This window comes from Hylobates moloch, unplaced genomic scaffold (genome assembly GCF_009828535.3).
Source record: "Hylobates moloch isolate HMO894 unplaced genomic scaffold, HMol_V3 SCAFFOLD_6, whole genome shotgun sequence".
Classification (NCBI taxonomy): Eukaryota; Metazoa; Chordata; class Mammalia; order Primates; family Hylobatidae; genus Hylobates; species Hylobates moloch.
In genome coordinates this window covers 80,787,797-80,815,692 of record NW_026652281.1, presented here as the reverse complement: position 1 = coordinate 80,815,692, position 27,896 = coordinate 80,787,797, and the positions used below count along the sequence as shown (strand labels likewise).

General features: G+C 52.4%; 1 protein-coding gene across 2 annotated transcripts; it reads left to right on the top strand.

Annotated features, from left to right (window-relative positions):
- On the top strand, positions 1–27,896 carry MVP (major vault protein). Of its 2 annotated transcripts, none has more exons than XM_032155719.2 (15): positions 1–88; positions 10,178–10,337; positions 10,545–10,740; positions 13,381–13,504; positions 13,583–13,714; positions 15,351–15,445; positions 16,351–16,587; positions 20,156–20,437; positions 21,571–21,815; positions 21,890–22,087; positions 24,358–24,744; positions 25,736–25,852; positions 26,031–26,157; positions 27,054–27,242; positions 27,619–27,896. In XM_032155719.2, exons 2-15 carry the CDS (start codon positions 10,213–10,215, stop codon positions 27,844–27,846), a joined length of 2,682 nt encoding a protein of 893 aa, XP_032011610.1. In that variant the 5' UTR covers positions 1–88; positions 10,178–10,212; the 3' UTR covers positions 27,847–27,896. The 2 variants fall into 2 exon arrangements, with proteins under 2 accessions (XP_032011610.1, XP_032011611.1); XM_032155720.2 differs by lacking the exon at positions 1–88 and adding an exon at positions 7,806–7,885.

Genomic DNA, 27,896 nt, shown 5'->3' with positions numbered 1-27,896 from the left:
CTGCCTTGCCCTGCTGGGAAGTGATCCCCAAGGCAGGGTGAGAGTTCCCCATCCGAGGCGTTTGTTGCAGCTAGCTGCACTTCTAGATGTGAGTACATTGTACTAGCCCCCCAAACCCCAAGTCAGGGGCAGATCTTTGTATCTCTTGAGGCTCTCTTTAGTCCTGTCTTGCTTTCAAGGGCCTTGCTTCTGCTGGGGTAGGGAAAACATGTCTGAATCAGAGTGGGGAAGGAGGATGGGTGGTGGCTTTGCTTTTGGAGGTTTCACTTTCCAATAGTTGGAGTTTTCTGGGTTTTGAAGTAAAGGCAGATTAACTCACCAACACCAGTCCACCACCCCCCTGCAACTCTCAGGCCTCTCTCTGACTTCAGGGTCCCATGTGGGAAATCAGGTGGGGAACCTTACAGGGTCATTCAGACCCCATCTTAGCCCTAGATCGGTGCTTGCTTTACTCGCCTGCACTGTCCTGGGGACCTGGGCTCTGGCCTGTCACCTTGAGCTCCAAGAATGTGACCTGTACCCATTCAGCCTCCTTAACTCTGACAGATGAGGGTTTCTTACTGCTCCACGCAGGGCTGGGCCAGCTGTTGGCCTCAATCGATCATTCAGGAAGTCATTAGCAGAGTGATTTCCAGAAGGCGTAGAATTTAGTGACCAAGGTTCTTTCCTTTTTGGGAGGAGAAAGTGAAAACTAGGATGCTCAGCTGGACCCACCAGCCTGAGATTCTGGGGATTTTAGAACTGTCCCTTGGGAGCCAAGCACTTGGGGGTGGAAGTGATAGCGAGGCTGATGGCCCCTGTGTTCTTAGCTGTCTGCCTGGGTGGCCCCCGGGGGGTTGGGGGAGAGGCCGGCTGTCACGTGGGGTATCAGGTGGCTCTGCCAGAAACTCCCTTGGTACACCAAGCACTGGGTTGGCCCTGGGGTGTGGCTGTTTGGGCAGGACAGCCCTCTGTATGTAGCCTTGAGCAGGTAGGGGGGCCACCTTGAGTGGGTGGCCCAGGGACAGCCTCAGGGCTCCAAGGTAATGGGGTGCTCAGGTTATCTTGGGTGCTGCCCTCCCAGGTTCTGGGGGAGCAGAGGCTGGGCACTAGCCCGGCTTACAGGAAACACCTTTGAACTGCCATTGGCACCATCTGGGCAGTACACAGCCCCACCCAGATCCTCTAGTCCTTGTCCTCGGCTTAGAATCTTTGTGTTTCTGCCTGCGAAGCCACTGCCTCCTAGTTCGTGGTCTCTACAGTTATACCCAGGTTGGACTTCCAGCTCCATCCTTTGATAACTCTGTGCTCTTGGGCAAGTTTCTTCACTTGCAGGTTCTTGTGATGATAACATGAGTTAATTGAGGGCACTTAACACTACCTGGCACAGATTAAGCTCATCGGAAGTGGGAGCTGTTACTTAGGGGCGTTTGCCTAGAACACAGGGTCCAGAGGCTCTTTCCTGGAAACTTAGACCCAGTGAGTCAGAAGTGAGGCCTGCGAAAAGCAGCAGGAGTGGGGTTAAGAATTCCAGCCCAGGGCTGGATGCAGTGGCTCAGGCCTGTAATCCCAGTACTTTGGGAGGCCCGAGTGGGAGGAAGGCTTGAGGCCAGGAGTTCCAGAGCAGCCTGAGCAACATAGCGAGACCCTGTCTCTGTGTGTGTGTGGATGGTTTTGTTTTGTTTTGTTTTGTTTTAAGAATTATAGCTCAGCCCTATGATTAGGCAAGTTGAGAAAATATTGATGAAGATCAGGGGTTCTGAAGATCTAGGCGGTTCTTGCCTCTGGTGACTGGTGTTAATTGGCAGGAGTGGGAGGAGGGAGGACAAGTGGAGGTCTGGGCTGGCTGAGCTGTTCTGTCACCCCCTCACCTCCCAAAGGCCACCAGGCTGCTCCCCTTCTCACAAAGTGGCCCAGTTAGGCTGGAGCTCAGTTACAATTTCCTTGGGAAGAAAAGTTCCTAAAACTATGCTGCTTTAAAAAAAAAAAAAAACAAACAATTTATGAGACAGATTCTCAATTTCCATTAATCGTCTCCTAAAGAGGGTAAACCAGGAAGCCGCTGGGTGAAAACAGGCTGTTGGCAATTCCTGAGTCATGTGACCCATTCTCTAAAGACTAGAATATTTAACTTAAATCAGTGAGAAACTCCATGAAGTTGTGTCCTTGTTTATACCAAACTTCATGTGCCTTTTCCTGAACCTGAAGCTGTGGGAAGGTCTGGGGGCAGGGCCGGGTCACCGACCTTACCTCCAACCTCAGGACTGCCTGGAGCAAGAGCCCTGGGGTTGGGGACAAAGGAGGCTGCCTGGACCTGAGTAAGAGAAGGGGCTGGAGGAGAATGAATGCAATTCCCCCCCCTTGACGAGCAGCCTGCAATTAGAGCTGTGTTTTTGTTTTTGAGACAGAGTCTGGCTCTGTCCACCAGGCCGGAGTACAATGGCGAAATCTCAGCTCACTGCAACCTCTGCATCCCTGGTTCAAGCAATTCTCCTGCCTCAGTCTCCCGAGTAGCTGAGACTACAGTTGCCTGCCACCATCTACGGCTAATTTTTGTATTTTGAGTAGAGACGAAGTTTCACCATGTTGGCCAGGCTGGTCTTGAACTCCTGAGCTCAGGCAATCCGCCTGCCTCGGCCTCCCAAAGTGCTGGGATTACAGCCACTGCGCCCAGCCTGAAACTGATCTTTATCCTCCACCCAGTTCCTACTGTGCACCAGAGACCCTCCAGTCTCTAATACCTTTGACTTGAAGAGCAGTCTTTTGAGATGGCCTCACTCTTGCCCAGGCTAGAGTACACTCGTGTGCTCCATTTACGGCTCACTGCAGTCTTGACCTCCCAGGCACAGGCGATCCTCCCACCTCAGCCTCCAAAGTAGCAGGGACCACAGGTGTGCACCACCACACCTAGCTAATATTTTTTATGATTTTTGTAGAGACAGGGTCTCCCTATGTTGCCCAGGTTGGTATTGAACTCTTGGCCTCAAGTGATCCTTCCATCTTGGCCTCCCAAAGTGCTGGGATTACAGGTGGGAGCCACCAAGCCTGGTCAACAGTCACTTTTATTCTCACTTCACTGGACAGGAAGGCTCAGAGGCTAGTAAGTGGCCCAGGAGCGTGCTGGCAGTGATAAAACCTGCTGGAGTGACATTTTCCCACTGGCTCTCAATCCTGTATATATATTAAGAGTCAGAGGCCAGGTGCGGTGGCTCACGCCTGTAATCCCAGCACTTTGGGGGGCTGAGGCAGGCGGATCACGAGGTTAGGAGATCGAGACCATCCTGGCTAACACAGTGAAACCCCGTCTCTACTAAAAATACAAAAAAATTAACTAGGCGTGGTGGCGGGCGCCTGTAATCCCAGCTACTCGGGAGGCTGAGGCAGGAGAATGGCATGAACCCGGGAGGCGGAGGTGCAGTGAGCCGAGATCGCGCCACTGCACTCCAGCCTGGGCGACAGAGCGAGACTCGTCTCAAAAAAAAAAAAAAAAAAAGGGGAGAACTTTTTACAATACCAATGGGTGAACTTCACCCAGCTCAATTAAACAGAATCACCGGAGATGGGTGGCTTTTAAAAAAAGGTCTCCAGAAGGCCTGGCGCGGCAGATCACGCCTATTATCCTAGCCCTTTGGGAGGCTGAGGTGGGTGGATCACTTGAGGTCAGGAGTTCGAGACCAGCCTGACCAACATGGCGAAACCCTGTCTACTAAAAAAATAAAAAATTACCTGGGTGTGGTGGTGTACGTCTGTAATCCCAGCTACTTGGGAGGCTGAAGCAGGAGAATTGCTTGAACTCGGGAGGCAGAAGTTGCAGTGAGCCGAGATAGCGCGACTATACTGCAGTCTGGGCAAGAAGAGCGAAACTCCATCTCAACAACAACAACAACAAAATCAGATTTCCAGATGACCAGTGTGTAGCCTGGGCCAAGAGTCTCTGCTTTAGACCAAAGCTGCTCAGACTTTAATGTGCATGCAAGTCATTGAGGGTGGAGTTAAAATGCCAGTAGATTCAGTGGCTCTGGGGTGAGGCCCCAGGCTGCGTTTCTAACAAGCCTCCAGGTGGTACCACTCTGCTCACTGCAGACCCCGTAGGCAGTGTGGTCACTTGGTCAGTTGCTATTTAAGACTCACTAGGGGTCGGGTGTGGTGGTTCACACCCGTAATCCTAGCACTTTGGGAGGCTGAGGCAGGCAGATTGCCTGAGCTCAGGAGTTTGAGACCACCCTGGGGTGAAACCCCATCTCTACTAAAATACAAAAAATTAGCCAGGCTTGGTGGCATGTGCCTGTAATTCCAGCTACTCGGGAGGCTGAGGCACGAGAATTGCTTGAACTTGGGAGATAGGTGGACGTTGCAGTGAGCCGAGATTGTGCCACTTCACTCCAGCCTGGGCTACAGTCTCCAAAAAAAAAAAAAAAAAAAAAAGACTCAGTATATCAGCTACTCACAGTTGACCCTGAAGAGCTCTGGGAAGTAGTGACTCATGACTCGTTTATTTATTAAGTTTTGCTGTAGCAGAAGTTTACTTTTGAGCCAAGAGTCTGATCCGGTCTCCCTCCCCCCCCTTTTTTTTTTCTTTCTTTAAAGAGATGCGGCCTTGCTATGTTGCCCAAGCTGGTCTTGAACTCCTGGCCTCAAGCCATCCTCCCACCTGCGGCCTCCCAAAGTGTTGGGATTACAGGTGTGAGCCACCTCTCTCAGGCAAGAGCCCCTCTTTTAACTAGACAATGAACCTGGTTTCTGCTTCGGACAGGCTATTTAGTTCCTGCCCATTTACCCTCATGGTGGGAGGCACCCTGGTGGGATTTGGGGTGAAAGCTGGCTGTGGTTCTTGCAGGAGCCTCATGACACCTGAGGGAGGTGTGATCAGTTAAGACTAGGCGTCTACACTGAGAGCCGACTAGGGCAGGTCCCAGAAGCAGAGACTGAAGGAAGTTGGGTTGATGAGTGGATCTGGGGAGTAGGGGCCAAGCCTGAGGGCTGGGCAGAGCCTTCCAAAGGTCTACACAATCCTTGCTATTGTCTTTTGAGGGCCCTGATCTATTTTAAGTAAAATGCTCTAACTGCGCATGTCATCTGGAAGGAAACCACAAAAACCTCAATCTGAGACTTGTCACCAATGTGCTGCCTGAGTCAAAGGGTTTCCCTGGCTCACCTCCATGGATGGCGAGGGTAGAAGGCAAGACCTGTCCTGGGTGGTCTAGGCAGAAGGCCCAGGTTTAGGGCATGGCAGGTGGGTGGTCAGGGAGGTGAGGTGGGGTCCTGGTGCTGATGCAGGGGCAGTTGCCAAGGGCTTGGCCTCAGAACAAGGCAGGAGTCCAGCCGTGAGGATGACTTGCCGAGTCACTGAGCTGGGCGAGGCATTCAGACCCCCTGACTGGGCCCAGCTGGGGCGGCAGATGGTGGAGAGGCCTCAGCTGTGGGGGGTGTTGGGGAGATTATCCATTGATGAGCCAAATGGAGGCTGTTCCCAGAGCCTGCTTCCAACCTTACACGGCCTTCTAGAGTTCAAATCTTCCCTGGGGGGCCTCAGAGCCCTGTCCATACCTCCGCTCACAGCCCCAGCCCTTCCTCTTCTCCCATCTGGTTTCCTGGCCAGGTTTCGGCCCTGCAGAGAACCCTCCAAGGGAGCAGTGGAAAAAGCTTCACTTGGCAGTGAAGCCCCTACTTGCTGTTCCATCCCTGCAGCTGGGGTGAAACAAGACTTGCCACTGACCAGTAAACAACTGAGGCTTAAACTGGCATGCCAGGTCAGGTTATATTCCCTAGATCCCTCACTGGATAGGAAAGTTGGGCCTCAGGCACTCTTCCCTCCTCTGCAGTCAAACAGAGTGCAGATGAAGAGCCAGGCTCTGTTCCCAGTGCTTTATGTGCTAACTCGGTTGATGATGTTATCCATTCTCATTTTGTAGATGAGGAAACAGGCACGGGGTGGTCAAGGGACTTGTTCAAATCACTGATCCCATAAGGGTGAGAGCCAAGATCCAGGCATCCTGGCTGGGCGCGGTGGCTCCACCTGTAGTCCCAGTGCTTTGGGAAGCTAAGGCTGGATGATTACTTAAGGCCAGGATTTTGAGACCAGCCTGGACAACAAAGACCTTATGCCTACAAAAAATTAAAGATTAGCTAGGCATGGCGGTACATACCTACAGTCCCAGCTACTCGGGAGGCTGAGATGGGAGGATCCCTTGAGCTGAGGAGTTCAAGGCTACAGTGAGCTGTGATCACTGCACTCCAGCCTGGGCAACAAAGTCAGACCTTATCTCAAAAAAAAAAAAAAAAAAAAAAAAAAAAAAGGCCGGGCGCGGTGGCTCACGCCTATAATCCCAGCACTTTGGGAGGCCAAGGCGGGTGGATCACGAGATCAAGAGATCAAGACCATCCTGGTCAACATGGTGAAACCCCGTCTCTACTAAAAAAAAATAAAAAGTTAGCCGGGCATGGTGGCGGGTGCTTGTAGTCCCAGCTCCTTGGGAGGCTGAGGCAGGAGAATCATTTGAACTGGGGAGGCAGAGCTTGCAGTGAGCCGAGATTGCGCCACTGCACTCCAGCCTGGTGACAGAGTGAGACTCCATCTCAAAAAAAAAAAAAAAAAAATCCAGATCTAGGCAGTCCCAGCCCTCTGGACTCTAGGAAGTCATCTTTCCAGAACAGAGCCCAGTATTGTGGAGCAACTGGGGGGTGGAATCAAAGGTGAGCAGGACAGGGCAATAGGAAGAAAAGACAAGATTCCCATAAGAGTGGCGAGAGGAACAGAGCCAGGACATCAGAAAGCAAGCCCCTGTGTTCCCAAACCGCAGAAGAGGGAGCTCTGACGTTAGACAAGCCACCCTCCTACAAGTGAAGGGAAAGTAACTTTGAGCAAAAATGAGCAACAGAAAATGAGATCAAGGTCAGATCTCTTACAAAGTTGCAAGATGAAAGAATGAGCAGCAGAATAACCTTCCTGTGATGTGGAAAGTGTGCCAGGAAAACAGACCCAAACTGTAACCTCTTTCAGAATGAGGCAAGGCAGTGAGGAAACTATATGAAAACACAAAAACAGCCGATCAGAGTTGTAAGCCCTGGCAGTCTGGGTCGGAATGGGTGCCCCGAACCACAGAACCATGATGCCTCTCTAGAAAGACAGGACCAGGCATTCCACCAGGGTTCTAGTCCCGACAGCACCACTAACTTGCTTGTGGCCCTAAAGGATTCATTGTCCCTCTCTGGGTCTCAACTATTTAGAGCTCTACTGTCCAATATGGGATCAACCAGCCATATTTGGCAATTTAAATTAAAATTGGCTGGGTATGGTAGCTCACACCTGTAATCTCAGCACTTTAGGAGGCTGAAGCGGGAGGATTGCTTGAGCCCAGGAGTTCAAGACCAGCCTAGGCAACATAGCAGGACCTTGTCTCTGCAAAAAAAAAAAAAAGAAAAAAAAAGAAAAAAATAGCTAGGCGTGATGGCACGTGCCTGTAATCCCAGCTACTCGGGAGGCTGAGGTGGGAGGATTGCTTGAGCCTGGAGGTTGAGGCTGCAGTGAGCCATGATTGTGCCACTGCATACCTGCCTGGGCAACTGAACAAGACCTTGTCTCAAAAAATAATTTAAAAATTTAGTTCCTCAGATACATTAGCCACATTTTATTTTATTTTTTTTTCCAAGATGGAGTCTTGCTCTGTCACCCAGAGCTGGAGTGCAATGGCAAGATCTTGGCTCACTGCAACCTCTGCCTCCTGGGTTCAGGCAATTCTCCTGCCTCAGCCTCCCAAATAGCTGGGATTACAGGCACGTGCCACCATGCCCCGCTAATTTTTGTATTTTTAATAGAGACAGGGTTTCTGCATGTTGGCCAGGCTGGTCTCAAACTCCTGATCTCGTGATCTGCCCACCTCAGCCTCCCAAAGTGCTGAGATTACAGGTGAGCCGGTATGCCCGGCCATTAGCCACATTTTAAGTGTTCAGGAGCCACATGTGGATGTGGCTAGTCCAAAGACAGCACAGATTTAGAATATTCTCATCATTGTAGAAAGCTCCATTGGACGCTGCTGAGTAAAAGGGGTTTTTTTGTTTTGTTTTGTTTTGAGATTAGAGTCTCGCTCTGTTGCCCAGGCTGGAGTGCAATGGCACGATCTCTGCTCACTGCAACCTCTGCCTCCCAGGTTCAAGCAGTCCTCCTGTCTCAGCCCCCGTAGTAGCTGGGATTATAGGTACCTGCCACCATGCCTGGCTAATTTTTGTATTTTTAGTAGAGACAGGGTTTCGCCATGTTGGCCAGGCTGGTCTTGAACTCCTGACCTCAGGTGATCCACCTGCCTCGGCCTACCAAAGTGCTGGGATTACAGGCGTGAGCCACTGCACCCCGCCAAGTTAAAGGGTTTTTAAACAAGAGCCGGCAGTGCAATGGCATAGCTGTAAGGCAGCATGGGGCGGTGGGGACTGTGGTAGGTGGGAAAGCTTGTGTTCCATCTAAATGGGGCAGCTGCTGCTTGACTGTAGGCTGTATTGCTGGTCTTCTAATTCAAGTGAAGCAGGAATTGTGATTTTGTGAAGACTCACAATTTCTAAACAAAAATTGAAGTTTTACAGATCGTGGGGCTCAAGTATAACTCCTCTTGGGCTGTATCCAGCTTTGATTCTGTAATCTGTGGCTCCTGCCTGTTTTTCCTCGGCCAGGCCACTCCCTTCTTCCCCTCACTTGTATTTTTCACCTGGGGTTGGAGGCTGGGTAGATGGTGGAATTGATGAGGAATCACTTTTTTTTTTTTTTTTTTTTTTGAGACGGAGTCTCACTCTGCCTCTCATAATGCTGGGATTACAGGCATGAGCCACTGTACCTGTCCTGCCCAGACATTTTTGAGGGCATCACCAGACAAAAGAGGCTCCTCATTGGCCAGGTGTGATGGCTCATGCCTGTAATCCCAGCACTTTGGGAGGCAGAGGCAAGAGGATTGCTTGGGGCCAGGAATTCGAGACCAGCCTAGGCAACATAATGAGACTTCATCTCTACAAAAAAAAGAAAAAGAAAAATTAGCCAGACATGGTAGCATGCACCTATAGTCTCAGCTACCTAGGAGGCTGAGGCATGGCTTTTGTGAGCTATGATCGCACCACTGCACTCCAGCCTGGGTGACAGAGTTAGACTCTGTTCAAAAAAAAAAAAAAAAAAAAAAAGTCTGACCTGAGTCTCTTAAGGATGAGGCTCTAGAGCACCTAGTAAACTTGGTCCTATTTGTGTGACTCAAAGGGACATGTCCAAAGTCCAAAGTGCTGGGGGCAGGGGTGGGGCTTAGGTAGGGCATGTGACATTCCTGAACAGGCCAAGCACTGGGTGAAACCACTCAGGATTCAGAAGCAGGTGGGATGGTGTGGGTGGAACATGATAATCATCCCCCTTCTCCTTCCTTTCCACCCTACCCTTGCTCACAACTGCAGGAGCTGAGGGTGGGAGAGAACTGGGGAGGAGGGGGCCAGAGTGATTTGCAGTGTTACTAATGCAGCTGGTTCTATGGAAGCCTCAGTTCCATCTGGGATCCCTTTTATGAGCTGTGGACTAGGTCTTCACATTCAGCCCAGGATTATTAAAGCATAGGAACGGGGGAGGAACATAGACACAGCTCATGCAAACATTCCTTTTGTTTGTTATGGCCAAATCCTAGCCACTGGACTACCTGAGACATACAGATATTCTTTGGCCATGGGCTGACATTTGAATACAGCTGGGGTCTCAGGATTCTCTGAAATAAAGGGCTGCCTCCCTCTGGAGGAGCCAGGCAGCTCCTCAGAGCGGCTGCCCATTGCATGCTGGACAAGGCCACGTCACCACCTCCATGGCTCCCCAGTTTCCCAGCTTGCTGTATCTCTCCACTTTAGAGACTGGGAGCACTTTGATCTGAAGCTCTTTGCAGTGCTGGTGGCAGTGTAGGGGGAAGTAGTTGATGGGAGTGAGGGAAAGGAATTGGCAAGGAACCCTGGGCCTCTGTGGCTCACTGCATCAAGCAATTCTTGGCAAAGTTAAGGTCAGGATGGGCTGTGTCGTCTTGGGTGGGGTGAAGACAGGGAGCAGTGGGCATGCGGATGCGGACAGGGAAGGGTGCAGTGGCCTGGCTGGAGGAGGTAGGGCCGTATCCCACCCAGAGCCTGTCTCCAGATTCATGCCTGCCCCACCCCAGGCTCCCCAGGTTCATCCTGTGTCCTCTCCCCTACCTAACAGTCATCTTCTGGTGAGCCCTGGGCTTAGGAGTCACTATGGCAACTGAAGAGTTCATCATCCGCATCCCCCCATACCACTATATCCATGTGCTGGACCAGAACAGCAACGTGTCCCGTGTGGAGGTCGGGCCAAAGACCTACATCCGGCAGGACAATGAGAGGTGGGTGTGGGGGCTGGGCTGTGGGGGATCCTCAGGGATGTGGGGGCCCGTTAGTCTGGCTGGCATGATGGTCCTTATCCTCCTCCCTGTTCCCAAGCAGGAGTGGCCCTCGCTTGGGTGATAGAGAGGTTTCTCTCTCATTTGGTGTCCTCTTTGGTAGTGGAGACCTGGTCCCAGGTCCTCACACCTCTTCTCATCTTCCTGCAGGGTACTGTTTGCCCCCATGCGCATGGTGACCGTCCCCCCACGTCACTACTGCACAGTGGCCAACCCTGTGTCTCGGGATGCCCAGGGCTTGGTGCTGTTTGATGTCACAGGGCAAGTTCGGCTTCGCCACGCTGACCTCGAGATCCGGCTGGCCCAGGACCCCTTCCCCCTGTACCCAGGGGAGGTGCTGGAAAAGGTACCTGGTTTCCTCACTCCCTATGCCCCACCCTACCTGTCCTCCACCTGCCTCGGGCTCTGTACTGCTGCCTCCTTCTTCTTTTTTTCTTTTCTTTTCTTTTTTTTTTTTTTTTTTTGAGGCAGAGTTTCGCTCTTGTCGCCCAGGCTGGAGTGCAGTGGCATAATCTCGGCTCACTGGAAGCTCTGCCCGGGTTCAAGTGATTTTCCTGCCTCAGCCTCCCAAGTAGCTGGGATTACAGGCACCTGCCACCACACCTGGCTAATTTTTGTATTTTTAGTAGAGACAGGGTTTCACCATGTTGGCGAGTCTGATCTCGAACTCCTGACCCCAGGTGATCCGCCTGCCTCGGCCTCCCAAAGTGCTGGGATTACAGGCATGAGCCACTGTTCCCAGCCTGTACTGAGTTCTAAAGGGAAAACAAACCACGGCAGTGGGAGGGGTGGGGAGAGGCACTTGCTGGCTCTCACCAAGGGTGGAATTGACTCACTGTACCTCCACTCACCTCCAGCCACCCCCATCCTCCACACATGCCCCAAACACACCTGCTTCTTTTCTGAGAGCTGTTGGCCCATCTCGCCTTCCCAGGCTCCAGAGCCTACCAGAAGTGCCCAGCCAGTCTGGCATTAAATGATGTGTGCCAAAGTTAAGCAGTTCATTCACCCAGTGCCAGACACTGGTGGGCAGTGCCAAAGCAGCAGTGATAAGCCCAGGCCTCAGGCTGTGCCTGTTCTAGGAGAAGCCATCACAGGCCTGAATCTATAGCCAGGCTCTTGTCCCCATTGGCCTCAGGCCTGGGCCTGAGCAGGTGGGTGTCCCACCTTCATCTTCATTCCTTTACCTGTTCTTCCACCTTTACCTTCTGGCCATTTAATGGTTTTTTTTTAGTAGAGATGGGTTTTCACCGTGTTAGCCAGGATGGTCTTGATCTCCTGACCTCATGATCCGCCCGCCTCAGCCTCCCAAAGTCCTGGGATTACTGGCGTGAGCCACCGCGCCTGGCCCCATTTAATGGTTTTTTTACTGACTTTACTAACCAGTGCTGCTTGATCCTGAAAGCATAATAGCAGGACATGGGGAACTTTTAGAGACATTCATGTCCACTTAGGTGCAGACAGTTTGGGGGAAGAAGTGTGTGTGTAGAGAGAAAATGAAGAATAATTAAGACAATAACCCTTAAGGAATCCAAGTGAAAAGTATATAGGGATTTTTGTACCTTTTTTTTTTTTTTTTTTTTGAGACGGAGTCTCACTCTGTTGCCCAGGCTGGAGTGCAGTGGCATAATCCCGGCTAACTGGAAGCTCTGCCTCCCGGGTTCACACAATTCTCTTGCCTCAGCCTCCCGAGTAGCTGGGACTACAGGTGCCCACCACCACACCCGGCTAATTTTTTTTATTTTTAGTAGAGACGGGGTTTCACCATGTTAGCCAGGGTGGTCTTGATCTCCTGACCTCGTGATCCACCTGCCTTGGCCTCCGAAAGTGCTGAGATTACAGGCGTGAGCCACTGCACCCGGTCTTTTTTTTTTTTTTTTGGATCTCCCCCTGTTGCCTAGATGGGAGTGCAGTGGGGTGATCATAGCTCACTGCAGCCTTGACCTCCTGGGCTCAAACGATCCTTCCACCTCATTCTCCCAAAATGCTGGGATTGCAGGTGTGAGCCACCGCGCCCTGCCTAAGCTTTCATTTTAAATATGTTCAGCCGGGCACAGTGGCTCACGCCATTAATCCCAGCACTTTGGGAGGCCAAGGTAGACAGATCACTTGAGGTCAGGAGTTTGAGACCAGGCTGGCCAACATGGCGAAAACCCATCTCTACTAAACATACAACAATTAGCCAGGCATGGTGGCATTCGCCTGTAATCTCAGCTACTTTGGAGGCTGAGGCATGAGAATCACTTGAACCTGGGAGGCGGAGGTTGCAGTGAGCTGAGATCGTGCCACTGCACTCCAGCCTGGGTAACAGAGCAAGACTCTGTCTCAAAAAAAAAAAAAAAAAAAATTAGCTGGGGGTGGTGACACACCTGTAATCCCAGCCACTCAGGAGGCTGAGACAGGAGGATCACATGAGCCTGGGAGATTGAGGCTGTTGTGAGCCATGGTTGTACCACTGCAGTCCAGCCTGGATGACACAGGAAGACTCCGTCTCCAAAAATTAAAAAAAGCCAGGTCTTCCTTTGAGCCCCAGTTTCAGTTCAAAGGGCCTTCTCTAACTTCTCCTTCATCTGAACTCCTGAGACAGGGTCTTGCTCTGCCGCCCAGGCTGGAGTGCAGTGGTGCAGTCATAGCTTACTGAAGCCTTAACCTCCTAGGCTCAAGTGATCCTCCCACCTCAGCCTCCTGAGTAGCTGGGACTACAGGTGTGCGCCGCCACCATGCCTGGCTACATTTTTTTTTTGTAGAGATGGGGTCTTGCTATGTTGCCCAGGCTGGTTCTTGAATGTCTGAGGTCAAGTGATCCTCCTACCTCAGCCTCCCAAAGTTCTGGGATGACAGGTGTGAGCCACTGTGCCTGGCCTCCACCCTGGTCTTATTTCAGGACATACGGAGATGGATGTTGTGGACCCGCCTCCAGAGCATCAGGCGTGGCCCTGGGGTCACAGCACTGATTGTTCTGTGTCCCCACCTTCTTCCCCACTAGGACATCACACCCCTGCAGGTGGTTCTGCCCAACACTGCCCTCCATCTAAAGGCACTGCTTGATTTTGAGGATAAAGATGGAGACAAGGTGGTGGCAGGAGATGAGTGGCTTTTCGAGGGACCTGGTAAGTTCTGTCTCCATAGGGCTCCCTGCCTTCCTGCCATAGCCCTGATACCTTCTGACCATCACCTTCCCTCCCCAGGCACGTACATCCCCCGGAAGGAAGTGGAGGTCGTGGAGATCATTCAGGCCACCATCATCAGGCAGAACCAGGCTCTGCGGCTGAGGGCCCGCAAGGAGTGCTGGGACCGGGACGGCAAGGAGAGGGTGACAGGTGGGGTCATCAAGGGGTGATGATGGTGGGTGGGCAGGAGGGGTCCCCACTGCAGGGGAAGCAGGGGAAGGTTGAGGAAAGCCTCCTGTAGCCCCAGAGAGGCGCTTTCCTGGTATCTGTTGAAAGCTATCGAGGGCTGCCCACTGCTCTTCCTTCCCCACCCCCGCTTCATGCTGTTTCCACTTGGGTTGGAAAATGTGACCATGACCATGTAGATGTGGCTTTTCCTTCCCCCACCTTCACCATGAGCTGTGGGCAGTGGCCATGACTTAACCTGATTCTGGATCAACAAAGCAGATGTTCAAATACAATTGACAAATGTAGGCCAATAGGTACAGTGGCTCACACCTGTCATCCCAGCACTTTGCCAAGGTGGGTGAATCGTCTGAGCCCAGGAGCTTAAGACCAGCCTGAGCAACACAGTGAGACCCTGTCTCTACAAAGAACTTAAAAATTAGCCTGGCGCTGTGACACACACCTGTGGTCCCAGCTACTCAGAAGGCTGAAGGGGGAGAATTTCTTGAGCCCAGGAGGTGGAGGCTGCAGTGAGCTGTGATTGTACCACTGCACTCCATCCTGGGCAACAGAGGTACTACCCCGAGGTACTACTATTCCCACTTTCTTTTTTTTTTTTTTTTTGAGACGGAGTCTTGCTTTCTTGCTCTGTCGCCCAGGCTGGAGTGCAGTGGCGCAATCTTGGCTCACTGCAAGCTCCGCCTCCCGGGTTGACGCCATTCTTCTGTTTCAGCCTCCCAAGTAGCTGGGACTACAGGCGCCTGCCACCACGCCCAGCTAATTTTTTTTTTGTATTTTTTTTTTAGTAGGACAGGGTTTCACCGTGTTAGCCAGGGTGGTCTTGAGCTCCTGACCTCATGATCCACCAGGCTCGGCCTCCCTAAATGCTGGGATTACAGGCGCAAGCCACCGCACCTGGCCATTCCCACTTTCTATATATCAAAACTGGGATGCAGAATGCAGGTTGCTTGCCCTGGGGTGTGGCCAGGCAGGGTGAGGCTGGGACCTGCATCCAGGCACTCTGGCTTCTCCAGTAAACCAAAGGACATCCACAACTCTAACAGAGGCAGTTCTGTTGCCTGTTTTAGCAGAAGGACAAAAGTTGGTCTTTGAAGCTTAGAGAAGGCAGAACAGGCTGTTGGCATAGCAGCAACTTGGGCATCTTAGGAGGCCAAGGTAGGCAGATCACTTGAGGCCAGGAGTTCCAGACCAGCTTGGGCAACATGGTGAAACACCATCTCTACAAAAAATACAAATATTAGCCGGGCGTGGTGGCACGTGCCTGTAATCCCGGCTACTCAGGAGGCTGAGGCATGAGAATCACTTGAACCCAGGAGGCTGAGGTTGCAGTGAGCTGAGATCGCAGCCTGGGCAACAGAGGGAGACTCCATCTCAAAAAAAAAAAAAAAAAAAGCTTTTAAAATTCAACTGGGGTGGGGGTTTGTTTTCCTCTGGCCTCAAAAGAATGAATAAGAGGACTGCAGTCAGGACCTTGAGCCTGGGGTCAGTGCCATCTTTTTGCCTATGAAATCTGTCAATCCCCTGTGTCTAGGCTACAGGGAGGGGTAGGTGGGGAGCAGGCTGGGGGACCCTTGTCCCTTACCCTCCACTCTTGGCCCAGGGGAAGAATGGCTGGTCACCACGGTAGGGGCATACCTCCCAGCGGTGTTTGAGGAGGTTCTGGATTTGGTGGACGCCGTCATCCTTACGGAAAAGGTTGGTGCTCTGGGGGCTGTGGTTTAAGGGACCTGGGGTTAGCGAACCCTCCGAGTGGCAGAGAATGGTGGTAGAATGGCATGAGAGTAAAAGAGAAGTAATAATTTTAGGGTCACTTAAAAAAATTCAGAGATCAGATTGCCTGAGTATTCTGGATCATCTGAAGGGTTAAATAGTCTTTCTGGGGCTGGGCGCAATGGCTCACATCTGTAATCTCAGCAATTTGGAAGGCTGAGGCAGGAGGATCCCTTGAGGCCAGGAGTCTGAGACCAGCCTGGGCAACACAGTGAGAACTCATCACTACAAAAAATTTAAAAATTAGCTGGGTGTAATGGAGCATGCCTGTAATCCCAGTTACTCCAGAGGTGCTGAGGCAGGAGAATCACTTGAACCCCAGAGGCAGAGGTTGCAGTGAGCCATGACCATGCCACTGCACTCCAGCCTGGGCAACAGAGCGAAACCCTGTCTCAAAAAAAAACAAAGCCGGCTGGGTGTGGTGGCTCATGCCTGTAATCCTAGCATTTTGGGAGGCTGAGGTGGGAGGATCACCTGAGGTCAGGAGTTCAAGAGAAACCTGGCCAACATGGCGAAACCCCATCTCTACTAAAAATACAAAAATTAGCTGGGCGTGGTGTCACGCACCTGTAATCCCAGCTGCTCAGGAGGCTGAGGCAGGAGAATCGCTTGAACCTAGGAGGCGGAAGTTGCAGTGAGCTGAGATCACACCATTGCACTCTAGCCTGGGCAACAAGAGTGAGACTCCGACTCAAAAAAAAAAATCCCTGGATTGGTAGAAATTGTCTCTGAGATCTGGGAGCATTGGGAGAGTTTGGTGGCCAATGGGGCTCACAGATCCCCTGAAGTTGGAGGCAGGTCACTCAAATACCCAACACCTTGCTCTGCAGACAGCCCTGCACCTCCGGGCTCGGCGGAACTTCCGGGACTTCAGGGGAGTGTCCCGCCGCACTGGGGAGGAGTGGCTGGTGACAGTGCAGGACACAGAGGCCCACGTACCAGATGTCCACGAGGAGGTGCTGGGGGTTGTGCCCATCACCACCCTGGGCCCCCACAACTACTGCGTGATTCTCGACCCTGTCGGACCGGATGGCAAGAATCAGCTGGGGCAGAAGCGCGTGGTCAAGGTGAGGTCCCTACACCCCCCACAGAGGACTGCCCTGGGAGATGTATGCCCTCTGTGGCACGAGGCCCTCTGCCCTCTCTCCCTTCTCTCCTCCAGACGCACATTCTAGGAACACCTTCTGTGCCTTTGCATGCTTAGTTCTTACACACCTGAGACACTGGCCCATTTGATTCCTGGCAGCCTCTGACTTACCCCTCAGACCTGAAGTTAATTCCCCTTCTGGGAAGGCCTCCTGGCTACCCCCTGCCTGAGACTCTGAAACTCTGATACAGTCATGTGCCACTTAATGATGGGGATACATTCTGAGAAATAGTCCTTAGATGATTTTGTCTTTGTGCAAAAGACTGCACTTATGCAAACCTAGATGGCACCTAGGCTAGATGGCATAGCCTGCCCCTAGGCTGCCAACCTGTGCAGCACGTGACTGTCCTGAATACTGCAGGCAGCTGAACACAATGGCAAGTACTTGTGTATCTAACCATAGAAAAGGTAAGGTAAAAATACAATATTAAAGCTTCATTATAGGCCAGCACAGTGGCTCATACCTGTAATCCCAGCACTTTGGGAGGCCAAGGCAGGTGGATCACTTGAGGTCAGGAGTTCCAGACCAGCTTGGCCAACATGGGGAAACCCTGTCTCTACTAAAAATACAAAAATTAGCCGGGTGTGGTGGCATGAACCTGTAATTCTACTTACTCGGGAGGCTGAGGCATGAGAATCACTTGAACCCCGGAGAGCCAGCCTGCAGTGAGCCAAGATCGTGCCACTGCACTCTAGCCTGGGAGACAGAGTGAGACTATCTCAAAAAAAAAAAAAAAAAAAAAATCTCCATTATAATCTTACGGGACCACCATGTGCAGTCTGTAGTGGACTGAACTATCATGCAGTGACTATATTTCACATCTTTAATATCCTGGTGTTCACTTCGCTTTGTCATCTTTTGTAAAATAAACCTCTTGGTTTACCCTCTCCCACCCCCTACCTCATCCCCTCTCTGAACTACATGTGGGAATACCAGGAGTTGCCAAACTCATTCTGTAAAGGGGGCTGGATGGTAGATACTCCAGGCTCCGTGAGTCATTGTTTCTGTGGAAGTTCTTCAACTCTGCTGTTATGTCAGGAAAGCAGCATGGGCAGTACATAAACAAGTGAGTACTGCCATGCTCCTGGAATAGTTTATTTGCAAAAACAGGAGGCAGAAAAAGTAGAAATAGGCCAGGCACGGTGGCTTACACCTGTAATCCCAGCACTTTACGAGTCCAAAGCAGGTGGATCACTTGAGGTCAAGAGTTAGAAACCATCCTGGCCAACATGGCGAAATCCCTTCTCTACTAAAAATACAAAAAAATTAGCTGAGCATGGTGTCAGGCACCTGTAATCCCAGCTTCTCTGGAGGCTGAGGCAGGAGAATCGCTTGAACCCAGGAGGCGGAGGTTGCAGTGAGCCGAGATCACGTCACTGCATTCCAGCCTGGGTGACAGAGCAAGACTGTCTCAAAAACAAAAAAAAAAAAAAGTAGAAATAACCCAATGTACATGTATAATGAATGGATAAAAAATTGTAGCATATCCATACAATGGAATATCATTCAGCCATAAGAAAGAAATGGCAGGCCAGGCGCAGCAGCTCATGATTATAATCCCAGTGCTTTGGGAGGCCGAGGCAGGAGGATTGCTTGAAGCCAGGAATTTGATTTGTTTTGTTTTGTTTTGAGACGGAGTTTTGCTCTGTCACCCAGGCTGGAGTGCAGTGGCGTGATCTCGGCTCACTGCAAGCTCCGCCTCCCGGGTTCACACCATTCTCCTGCCTCAGCCTCCCGAGTAGCTGGGACTATAGGCGCCTGCCACCACGCCCGGCTATTTTTTTGTATTTTTATTAGAGACAGGGTTTCACCGTGTTATCCAGGATGGTCTCGATCTCCTGACCTCATGATCCGCCTGCTTCGGCCTCCCAAAGTGCTGGGATTACAGGCCTGAGCCACCGCACCCAGCCCGAAGCCAGGAGTTTGAGACCAGCCTGGGTAACATAGTGAGACCCCATTTTTACAAAAACTTTTAAAAATTGGCCAGACATGGTGGCAAACCTGTAGTCCCAGCTACTTGGGGGCTGAAGTGGGAAAATCACTTGATCCCAGGAAGTGGAGTGTATAGTGAGCTATGATTGTGCCACTGTACTCCAGCCTGAGGCAATAGAGTGAGATCCTGTCTCTAGGAAAAACAAAAATAAATGACATACGTGCTACAACATGGATAAAATTGAAAACGTTATGCTAAGTGAAAGCCGGCTGGACGCAGTGGCTCACGCCTGTAATCCTAACACTTTAGGAGGCTGAGACGGGCACATCACCTGAGGTCAGGAGTTCAAGACCAGCCTGGCCAACATGGTGAAACCCCGTCTCTGTTAAAATACAAAAATTAGCTAGGCATGATGGCGGGTGCCTGTAATCCCAGCTACTGCTCGAGAGGCTGAGACAGGAGAATCCCTTGAACCCGGAAGACAGTAGTTGGAGTGAGCCGAGATCCCGCCACTGCACTCCAGCCTGGGCTGCTGAGCCGAGACTCCATCCAAAAAAAAAGAAAAAAAAAAAAAAGAAAAAAGCCAGACATCAAAGACCACATATTGCATGATTCCATTTATATGAAATGTCCAGAATAGGTAAACACATAAAGAAAATAGACTAGTGGTGGGTGGGGTGGGTGGGGAGTGGCAGTAACTTCTAGGTACAGGATTTCTTTTCAGGGTGATGATGAAAATACTCTAGACTTAACATAGTAGTGATGGTTGGACAACTTTGAGTATACTAAAACAACTGAATTATGAATTTTATACTCTAGATGGGAAAATTTCATATGTGGATTATATCTCGAAATTTTTTTAAAAAACAGGCGGTGCTGGGCATGGTGGCTCATGTCTATAATCCCAGCACTTTGGAAAGCTGAGGTGGGTAAATCGCTTGAGTCCAGGACTTTGAGACCAGCCTAGGCAACATAGCAACACCCCATCATCTATGAAGCACACAAAAATTAGCCGGGTGTGGTGATGTGCATCTGTAGTCCCAGCTCCTTGGGAGGCTGAGGTGGGAGGATTGCTTGAGCCTGGAAGGTTGAGGCTGCAGAGAGCTGAGATCATGCCACTGCACTCTCCAGCCTGGGCAACAGAGCAAGACTGTCCCCAAAAAAAAAAAAAAAAAAAGGCAGAATCCAGATTTAGCCTGAAAACCAGAGTTTGTCGAGCCCTAGGTTACACCATCTCTAGAGAACAAAGCCTGGGAGAAAGAAGAAAAAACAGGTTGATTTTTAATGGTTTAGCTTGCGTGGATCCAGGTCCTGACAGTTTATGGAATCTTTCAAGGACACGTTTCACGTTTGGCCAGATGAGATTTGGCAGGTGTTTGTGTAGAGCCTCACAGTCCAGACAGTGCCTCACCGTATTATGATGTGGGGGTGGGGGTGGGCTTCTGGGGCTCTTGTCTTCCACACAGGCCTGAGACAGCACGGGACTGGGGAGGTGCCATTGGAGGCACTCACAACCCTAAAGGCACTGACCCTAACTTCACGTCTCCCCACTAGGGAGAGAAGTCTTTTTTCCTCCAGCCAGGAGAGCAGCTGGAACAAGGCATCCAGGATGTGTATGTGCTGTCGGAGCAGCAGGGGCTGCTGCTGAGGGCCCTGCAGCCCCTGGAGGAGGGGGAGGATGAGGAGAAGGTCTCACACCAGGCTGGGGACCGCTGGCTTATCCGCGGACCCCTGGAGTATGTGCCATCTGCCAAAGTGGAGGTGGTGGAGGAGCGCCAGGCCATCCCTCTAGATGAGAACGAGGGCATCTACGTGCAGGATGTCAAGACCGGAAAGGTAATGGCTGGGAGTGAGTGGCAGTGCTGCCACGTGGCCTTGGCCTTGGTGGCGACTTCCTCTGGGTGTGTGGGAGAGGTGGGCAGGGACTTCAGCAGCATGGAGAGCCATATCAGGTGGGCTGTCTGGTTGGGGGAGGACACTATATGGAGTGTTTGCCATCCTTCTGCGTTAAATATCTCATTTGAAGTGTTAGAACCGACCGGGTGCGGTAGCTCACGCCTATAATCTCAGCACTTTGGGAGGCCGAGGCAGGCGGATCACCTGAGGTCAGGAGTTCGAGACTAGCCTGGCTGACATGGTGAAACCCTGTCTCTACTACAAATACAAACATTAGCCAGGCATAGTGATGGTCTGAGTAGTCCCAGATACTTAGGAGGCTGAGACAGGAGAATTGCTTGAACTGGGAGGCGGAGGTTGCAGTGAGCCGAGATCACACCACTGCACTCCAGCCAGAGCCACAGAGTGAGACTCCATGTCAAAAAATATATTAGAACTTCCACTAAGAGGACAAGTGCGGGTTTAGGACAGGGACCCTTTCCCACAGCAGACCTGGTTCCCAGCATAAAGGTCTGATGGGGTGGCCAGGGAACAGGCAGGACCTCCTCCCTCATGCCCATATCCCAGTGGAATCTTTCATTTTTGCTGCTTCACCTAAAACCTTGACCTTGATTTGACCTCGGGCCACATCTCCAACCTCTAAGAATCCAAGCCGGAAGTCCAGCTTGGAATCCAGGGGAGCATCCGTGTACACAGCCTACTTCACCATCTCCAAGGTGCCCTCCAAACCGCCCCATGAAGGAAGATTCTAGAAATGACATTGAGTACCTTCTCTATGCCAAGAGCTGTTTGAGCTAGACATGTGAGATGTCATTCACCCCTAGACCCTGCAAGGTAGCCACCGTCAAGTCCACTTGACACATGAGGAAACTGAAGCCCAAGGGGTGAGGTAGTTAGCCCACGATGACAGGGCCAGCAGATGGCAAACCCGGGGTGGAGCCTGGCCTCCCCGTAGAGAAGGTGTTTAACCTCGTGCTGCGCCTTCCCTGGATGGGCTGTGCTTCGGGACAGCTGGGCGGATCTTCCTCCCTTCCACCCTTACGGGCAGCGTCCCTCCCTGTCCTTGTCCCAAGGTGCGTGCTGTGATTGGAAGCACCTACATGCTGACCCAGGATGAAGTCCTGTGGGAGAAGGAGCTGCCTCCCGGGGTGGAGGAGCTGCTGAACAAGGGGCAGGACCCTCTGGCAGACAGGGGTGAGAAGGACACAGCTAAGAGCCTCCAGCCCTTGGCACCCCGGAACAAGACCCGTGTGGTCAGCTACCGCGTGCCCCACAATGCTGCGGTGCAGGTGTATGACTACCGAGAGAAGCGAGCCCGGTGAGTGCTGGCAGGGCAGGGTGTAGGGGGTGGCTCTCCATGGGTCTGGCTCTGACCCCCGGCTGTCTCTGCAGTGTGGTCTTCGGGCCTGAGCTGGTGTCGCTGGGTCCTGAGGAGCAGTTCACAGTGTTGTCCCTCTCGGCTGGGCGGCCCAAGCGTCCCCATGCCCGCCGTGCACTCTGCCTGCTGCTGGGGCCTGACTTCTTCACAGACGTCATCACCATTGAAACGGCGGATCATGCCAGGCTGCAACTGCAGCTGGCCTACAACTGGTAAAAACGGGGATAGGGCATGGGGGTGCACTCCTGGAATCCCAGCACTTTGGGAGGCTGCGGTGGGAGGATCGCTTGAGCCTAGGAGGTCCAGGCTGCAGTGAGCCATGATGGCCCCACTATACTCCAGCCTGGGTGACAGAGCAAGACCCTGTTTCTTTGTTTTTTGTTTTTTGGTTTTTTGGTTTTTTTTGAGACTGAGTTTCACTCTTGTTGCCCAGGCTGGAGTGCAATGGCACGATCTCGGCTCACTGCAACCCCCACCTCCCGAATTCAAGTGATTCTCCTGCCGCAGCCTCCCAAGTGGCTAGGATTACAGGCATGTGCCACCACGCCCGACTAGTTTTGTATTTTTAATAGAGATGGAGTTTCTCCATGTTGGTCAGGCTGGTCTCGAACTCCTGACCTCAAGTGATCCGCCTGCCTCGGCTTCCCAAAGTGCTGGGATTACAGGCATGAGCCACTGCACCCGGTCAACCCTGTTTCAAAACAAAAAAAACAAACTGGGTGGTGAGCAGTGGGTGAGGGTTCCTGCTGGGTGAAGCCTAGGAACCCCAAGAAAAGGAGGGTCCCCTCAAGTGCTGGTGCTGGGCTCCTCATGAGGGCAGGACACCTCATTCAGTGCCGAGGTCAAGAGGGAACCCGGGAGTTCACGCAAATCCAGGGAAGGCGTGGGCTCACCTACTGGGGTCAGGACTCAGGGATCCAGTAGCAGGACACTACCCCAACTAAGCTCCCAGTGTGCATGCAGCCAAATGTGTAACTGTCGGGCTGTTAAAAGATGCATGGGACACAGCTGGTGGGAGTGGGCAGTGCGAGGGGGCGGTGAGAACACAAGCTCTGAAACCGACTGCCCTGGCCTGTGCCCCAGCCCTGCTGTTTGCAGCCTGTGGACCTGGGCAAGGGACAGGGTGCTTTCCTCAGTTTCCCCATCTGTAACATGAGGAAGACAGCATTACCTCCTTCACAAGGCCATTGAGAAGATGCAGTGAGCGTTAGAACAGTGTCTCTATTGGTCAGTGCTCAATAGCAGCTATTAGGATTGGGTGAGATAAGTCATGTACAGAAACAGTGTTCATGACTGGGTACCGTGGCTCAACCTGCAATCCCAGCACTTTGGGAGGCTGCGATAGGAGGATTGCTTGAGGCCAGGAGTTTGAGACAAGGCTGGGCAACATAGCAAGACTCTGTTTCTACAAAAAAATTTTATAAACTAGCTGGGCATGGTGGTACATGTCTACAAACCCAACTACTTGGAAGGCTGAGGTGGGAGAATTGCCCGAGCCCAGGAATTTGAGGCTGCAGCGAGCTGTGATTGTGCCACCGCACTCCAGCCTGGACAACAGAGGCCCACAGAGACCCTGTCTCGAAGGAAGGAAGGAAGAAGGAAAAAAAGAAAGAAAAGAATTCAGGCATGGGGCTCATGCCTGTAATCCCAGCACTTTGGGAGACTGAGGCAGGCAGATCACTTGAGGTCAGGAGTTTGAGACCAGCCTGGCCAACATAGTGAATCCCTGTCTCTACTAAAAATACAAAAATTAGCCAGGCGTGGTTGTGGGCACCTGCAGTCCTAGCTTGTAGTCCCAGCTACTCAAGAGGCTGAGGCAGGAGAATCTCTTGAATCTGGGAGGCGGAGGTTGCAGTGAACCCAGATTGCGCCACTGCACTCCAGCCTGGGCGACAGAGCAAGACTGTCTCCAAAAAGAATATTCAGTACTCCCAAGCATGTCCCTCACCTCTTAGCTGAGAGCAGCCAGTGCCCTGATGGCAGCAGACAGCTGATGACATATTCCCAGGCACTATAGCATCATAGTTAAGAGCACAGGCCCCAGAAGCAGCTGCCTGGTTCAGCTTTCTGGCTTGTCACATGTTATATGGCAAGTCTTGAGCCAGCCACTTGACTTCTCTGGACCTCTACTTCTTCATCTGTAAAATGGGGGTGGTGATCATTGCCATCTCATAGGGTGGCTGAGTGGATTAAAGGAGAACGTGTTTAGTTTTTAGGACCTTACCAGGCATACATTAGCATTCTCTATTGTGAGAGACCCTGCCTGGCCACACAGCGTGGGTGTTGAAGTTCTTCTCGGAGAGAGTTGCTGGCTGGGCGTGATCACACGTGTAGTCCCAGCACTTTGGGAGGCTGAGGTGGGAGGGTTGCCTGAGCCCAGGAGTTCAAGACCAGCCTGGGCAACATGGCAAGACCTTGTCTCTTCTAAAGAGAGATTCCTGGGTGAAAGCAGCTTCCCCATTCTGGGCCTGTTTGTTTACAGGCACTTTGAGGTGAATGACCGGAAGGACCCCCAAGAGACGGCCAAGCTCTTTTCAGTGCCAGACTTTGTAGGTGATGCCTGCAAGGCCATCGCATCCCGGGTGCGGGGGGCCGTGGCCTCTGTCACTTTTGATGACTTCCATAAGAACTCAGCCCGCATCATTCGCACTGCTGTCTTTGGCTTTGAGACCTTGGAAGCCAAGGGCCCTGACGGCATGGCCCTGCCCAGGCCCCGGGACCAGGCTGTCTTCCCCCAAAACGGGCTGGTGGTCAGCAGTGTGGACGTGCAGTCAGTGGAGCCTGTGGATCAGAGGACCCGGGACGCCCTGCAACGCAGCGTGCAGCTGGCCATCGAGATCACCACCAACTCCCAGGAAGCGGCAGCCAAGTAAGTGAGGCTGGGAGCTCGGCTGCCTGTAATGCCCATGGCAGGCCACTGCCGGGAACTGGATAACCTGGCATCCCTTATGGACTGCCTGCTGCCATCCCTACCCTCAAAGATCTATTCCCTACCCAACAGATCAGGTGACCCACTTAAAATGTGAATCAGGCTGGGCGCGGTGGCTCATGCCTGTAATCCCAGCACTGTGAGAGGCTGAGGCAGGAAGATCACTTGAAGCCAGGAGTTTGAGGCTGCAGTGAGCCATGATTGCGCCACTGCACTCCAGCCTGGGCAACAGGCCTGGGAGACTGACCCTGTCTCAAAAGAGAAAAGAAAAAGCACATATCAGATGCGGCTCCTGCAGCCTCCCATCTTGCATGTGATAAAACCTAAACTCCTTCCTGCAGGTCCAGCCGGCCTCCCCCGATTTTCCTTCCATCCTCCCCCTTCCATGTTCCTCGTCCCTGGAACATGTTCCAGCTGACATGTTCCAGCCCCACTGGCTTCCTCTGCTCCTTCAATGCACAGCTTGGACCCACCTGAAGGCCTTTTGCAATGGCTGTTCCTGCTGCCCAGAAAGCTTCCCCCTCCCCCCACGCCCCACCTCCGAGCTCCCTTCCAGGCAGGCTTCTCCTTCTGGTTTCAGCCCAAAGATCCCCTTCTTGGGGAACACTTTTCTTTCTCTCACAGCTGAATAGCACCCTCTTTGCCTGGTCTCTCCCACACTTGTCACTGTCTGAAATCCTCCTTGTATACTTGTTTTTTTCCCACTCAAGTGGAGTGAAAGTAGGGGCCGCAGTCACGCCTGCATTTGTCCGGCCTAGAATGACACTGGCTTGTGGCGCGTATACCATTGTGGGTTGAGTTGCGTATCGGGTGCCTTCTAGGGGCTGGGGTCTGTCTTGGGCACCGGTTTGGTTGGTGGTCGCTGCCCTTGGCGCTCCTGTTCCTGCTCTGGCCCCATGCCAGCCTCTCACCTGTGCTCTGTCTCCTCCAGGCACGAGGCTCAGAGACTGGAGCAGGAAGCCCGCGGCCGACTTGAGCGGCAGAAGATCCTGGACCAGTCAGAAGCTGAGAAAGCTCGCAAGGAACTCTTGGAGCTGGAGGCTCTGAGGTGGGTTGAGACCTAGAGGAGGAGACTGGCAGGGGCTGAGGGTCTTAGGACAGCAGCTGGTGTGGGCAGCGGGCCGGGGTGGGGTGTCGATGAGACAGTGCACGGCTACAGCATAAATCAAGGCTGTTGGGGGACTGGGCTGTCTCCCGGGTCTTACCTGACTCTGCCTTCTCCCCAGCATGGCCGTGGAGAGCACCGGGACTGCCAAGGCGGAGGCCGAGTCCCGTGCAGAGGCAGCCCGGATTGAGGGAGAAGGGTCCGTGCTGCAGGCCAAGCTAAAAGCACAGGCCTTGGCCATTGAGACGGTGAGTGGGAGGAGGCATTAGGAAGGGGTGGCCTTGAGGCCTGGAAAGGGCCCATTCCCTACAGTCCCTGAGACTGTATAGGACACCAGGTCCCCCAACATAAAGCCCTATCCAAGTACTTTGTATTTGCAAAGTCCTTTGCCTTGTAGGATTCGTTGACTCCATTGCTGGAAGGTAAGGATTAGAACACCCATTTTGCAGCTGGGCACTCATGCACTGGCCACCTTGGCACAAGCGCCGTGTGCTTCACAGGCATGATCTTATTTAATGCTTGAAATCCCATTAAGAGGCTGGGTGCAGTGGTTCACGCCTGTAATCCTAGCACTTTGGGAGGCTGAGGCGGGTGGACCACCTGAGGTCAGGAGTTCAAGACCAGCTTGGCCAACATGGTGAAACCCCATCTCTACTGAAAATACAAAAAATTAGCTGGGTGTGGTGGCATGCGTCTGTAATCCCAGCTACTTGGTAGGCTGAGGCAGGAGAATTGCTTGAATACAGGAGGTGGAGGCTGCAGTGAGCTGAGGTTGTGCCACTACACTCCAGCCTGGGCAACAAGAGCGAAACTCCATCTCAAAAATAAAGTAAATAAAAATAAATGTAAAAAGAGGCCTAGTGTGTTGCCTCATGTCTCTAACCACAGCACTTTGGAAAGCTGAGGTGGGAGGATCATTTGAGGCCAGTTCAAGACCAGCCTGGGCAACATAGCAAGACCTCATCTCTACAAAAACGAAATTTTTTAATTGGCTGGGTGTGGTGGCACATGCCTGTAGTCCCAGCTACCCAGGAGGCTGAGGCAGGAGGATCCTTTGAGCCAGGAGTTCAAGGCTGCAGTGAGTCCTGATCTGCATTCCAGCCTGGGTCAAAAAATAAAGAATGCTGGATTTTTCCCCTTCCAGGAGGCTGAGCTCCAGAGGGTCCAGAAGGTCCGAGAGCTGGAACTGGTCTATGCCCGGGCCCAGCTGGAGCTGGAGGTGAGCAAGGCTCAGCAGCTGGCTGAGGTGGAGGTGAAGAAGTTCAAGCAGATGACAGAGGCCATAGGCCCCAGCACCATCAGGGACCTTGCTGTGGCTGGGCCTGAGATGCAGGTGAGAGCTGGGGAAGGTGTGTTGGTTTCAGGACCAACCTTGGAACCAGGAAGGCAGAGCCAAGGCAGAAAACACAACATCTGGAAAGATGGTGGGGAAGGGAGTGGTGAGTGACCTGTCCCTGCATCGTGGGTCTTTCACACAGTGTCACACTGCATCAACATCAGGCACTGTACTAGACCCAGCAGTAAGCCAGAACTCCAGAGGAGACAGGAAATGGATGGGACGCCAGTCTGACAGGCGTTTCCAAGGCAGTCAAGCAGGGTGGTCAGATGCAGGGGAGGTGACCCTTCAAACCAGCTGACTTAAGGAGGGTCACTCTGAAGTGGCCAGGGTTTGATGCCCATCTCAACTTCCTCCTGTTCTCACCCTCCAGGTAAAACTGCTCCAGTCCCTGGGCCTGAAATCAACCCTCATCACCGATGGCTCCACTCCCATCAACCTCTTCAACACAGCCTTTGGGCTGCTGGGGATGGGGCCCGAGGGTCAACCCCTGGGCAGAAGGGTGGCCAGTGGGCCCAGCCCTGGGGAGGGGATATCCCCCCAGTCTGCTCAGGCCCCTCAAGCTCCTGGAGACAACCATGTGGTGCCTGTACTGCGCTAACTCCTGATTAATACAATGGAAGTTTCTGGGCATTTAAAATTTCAACACTT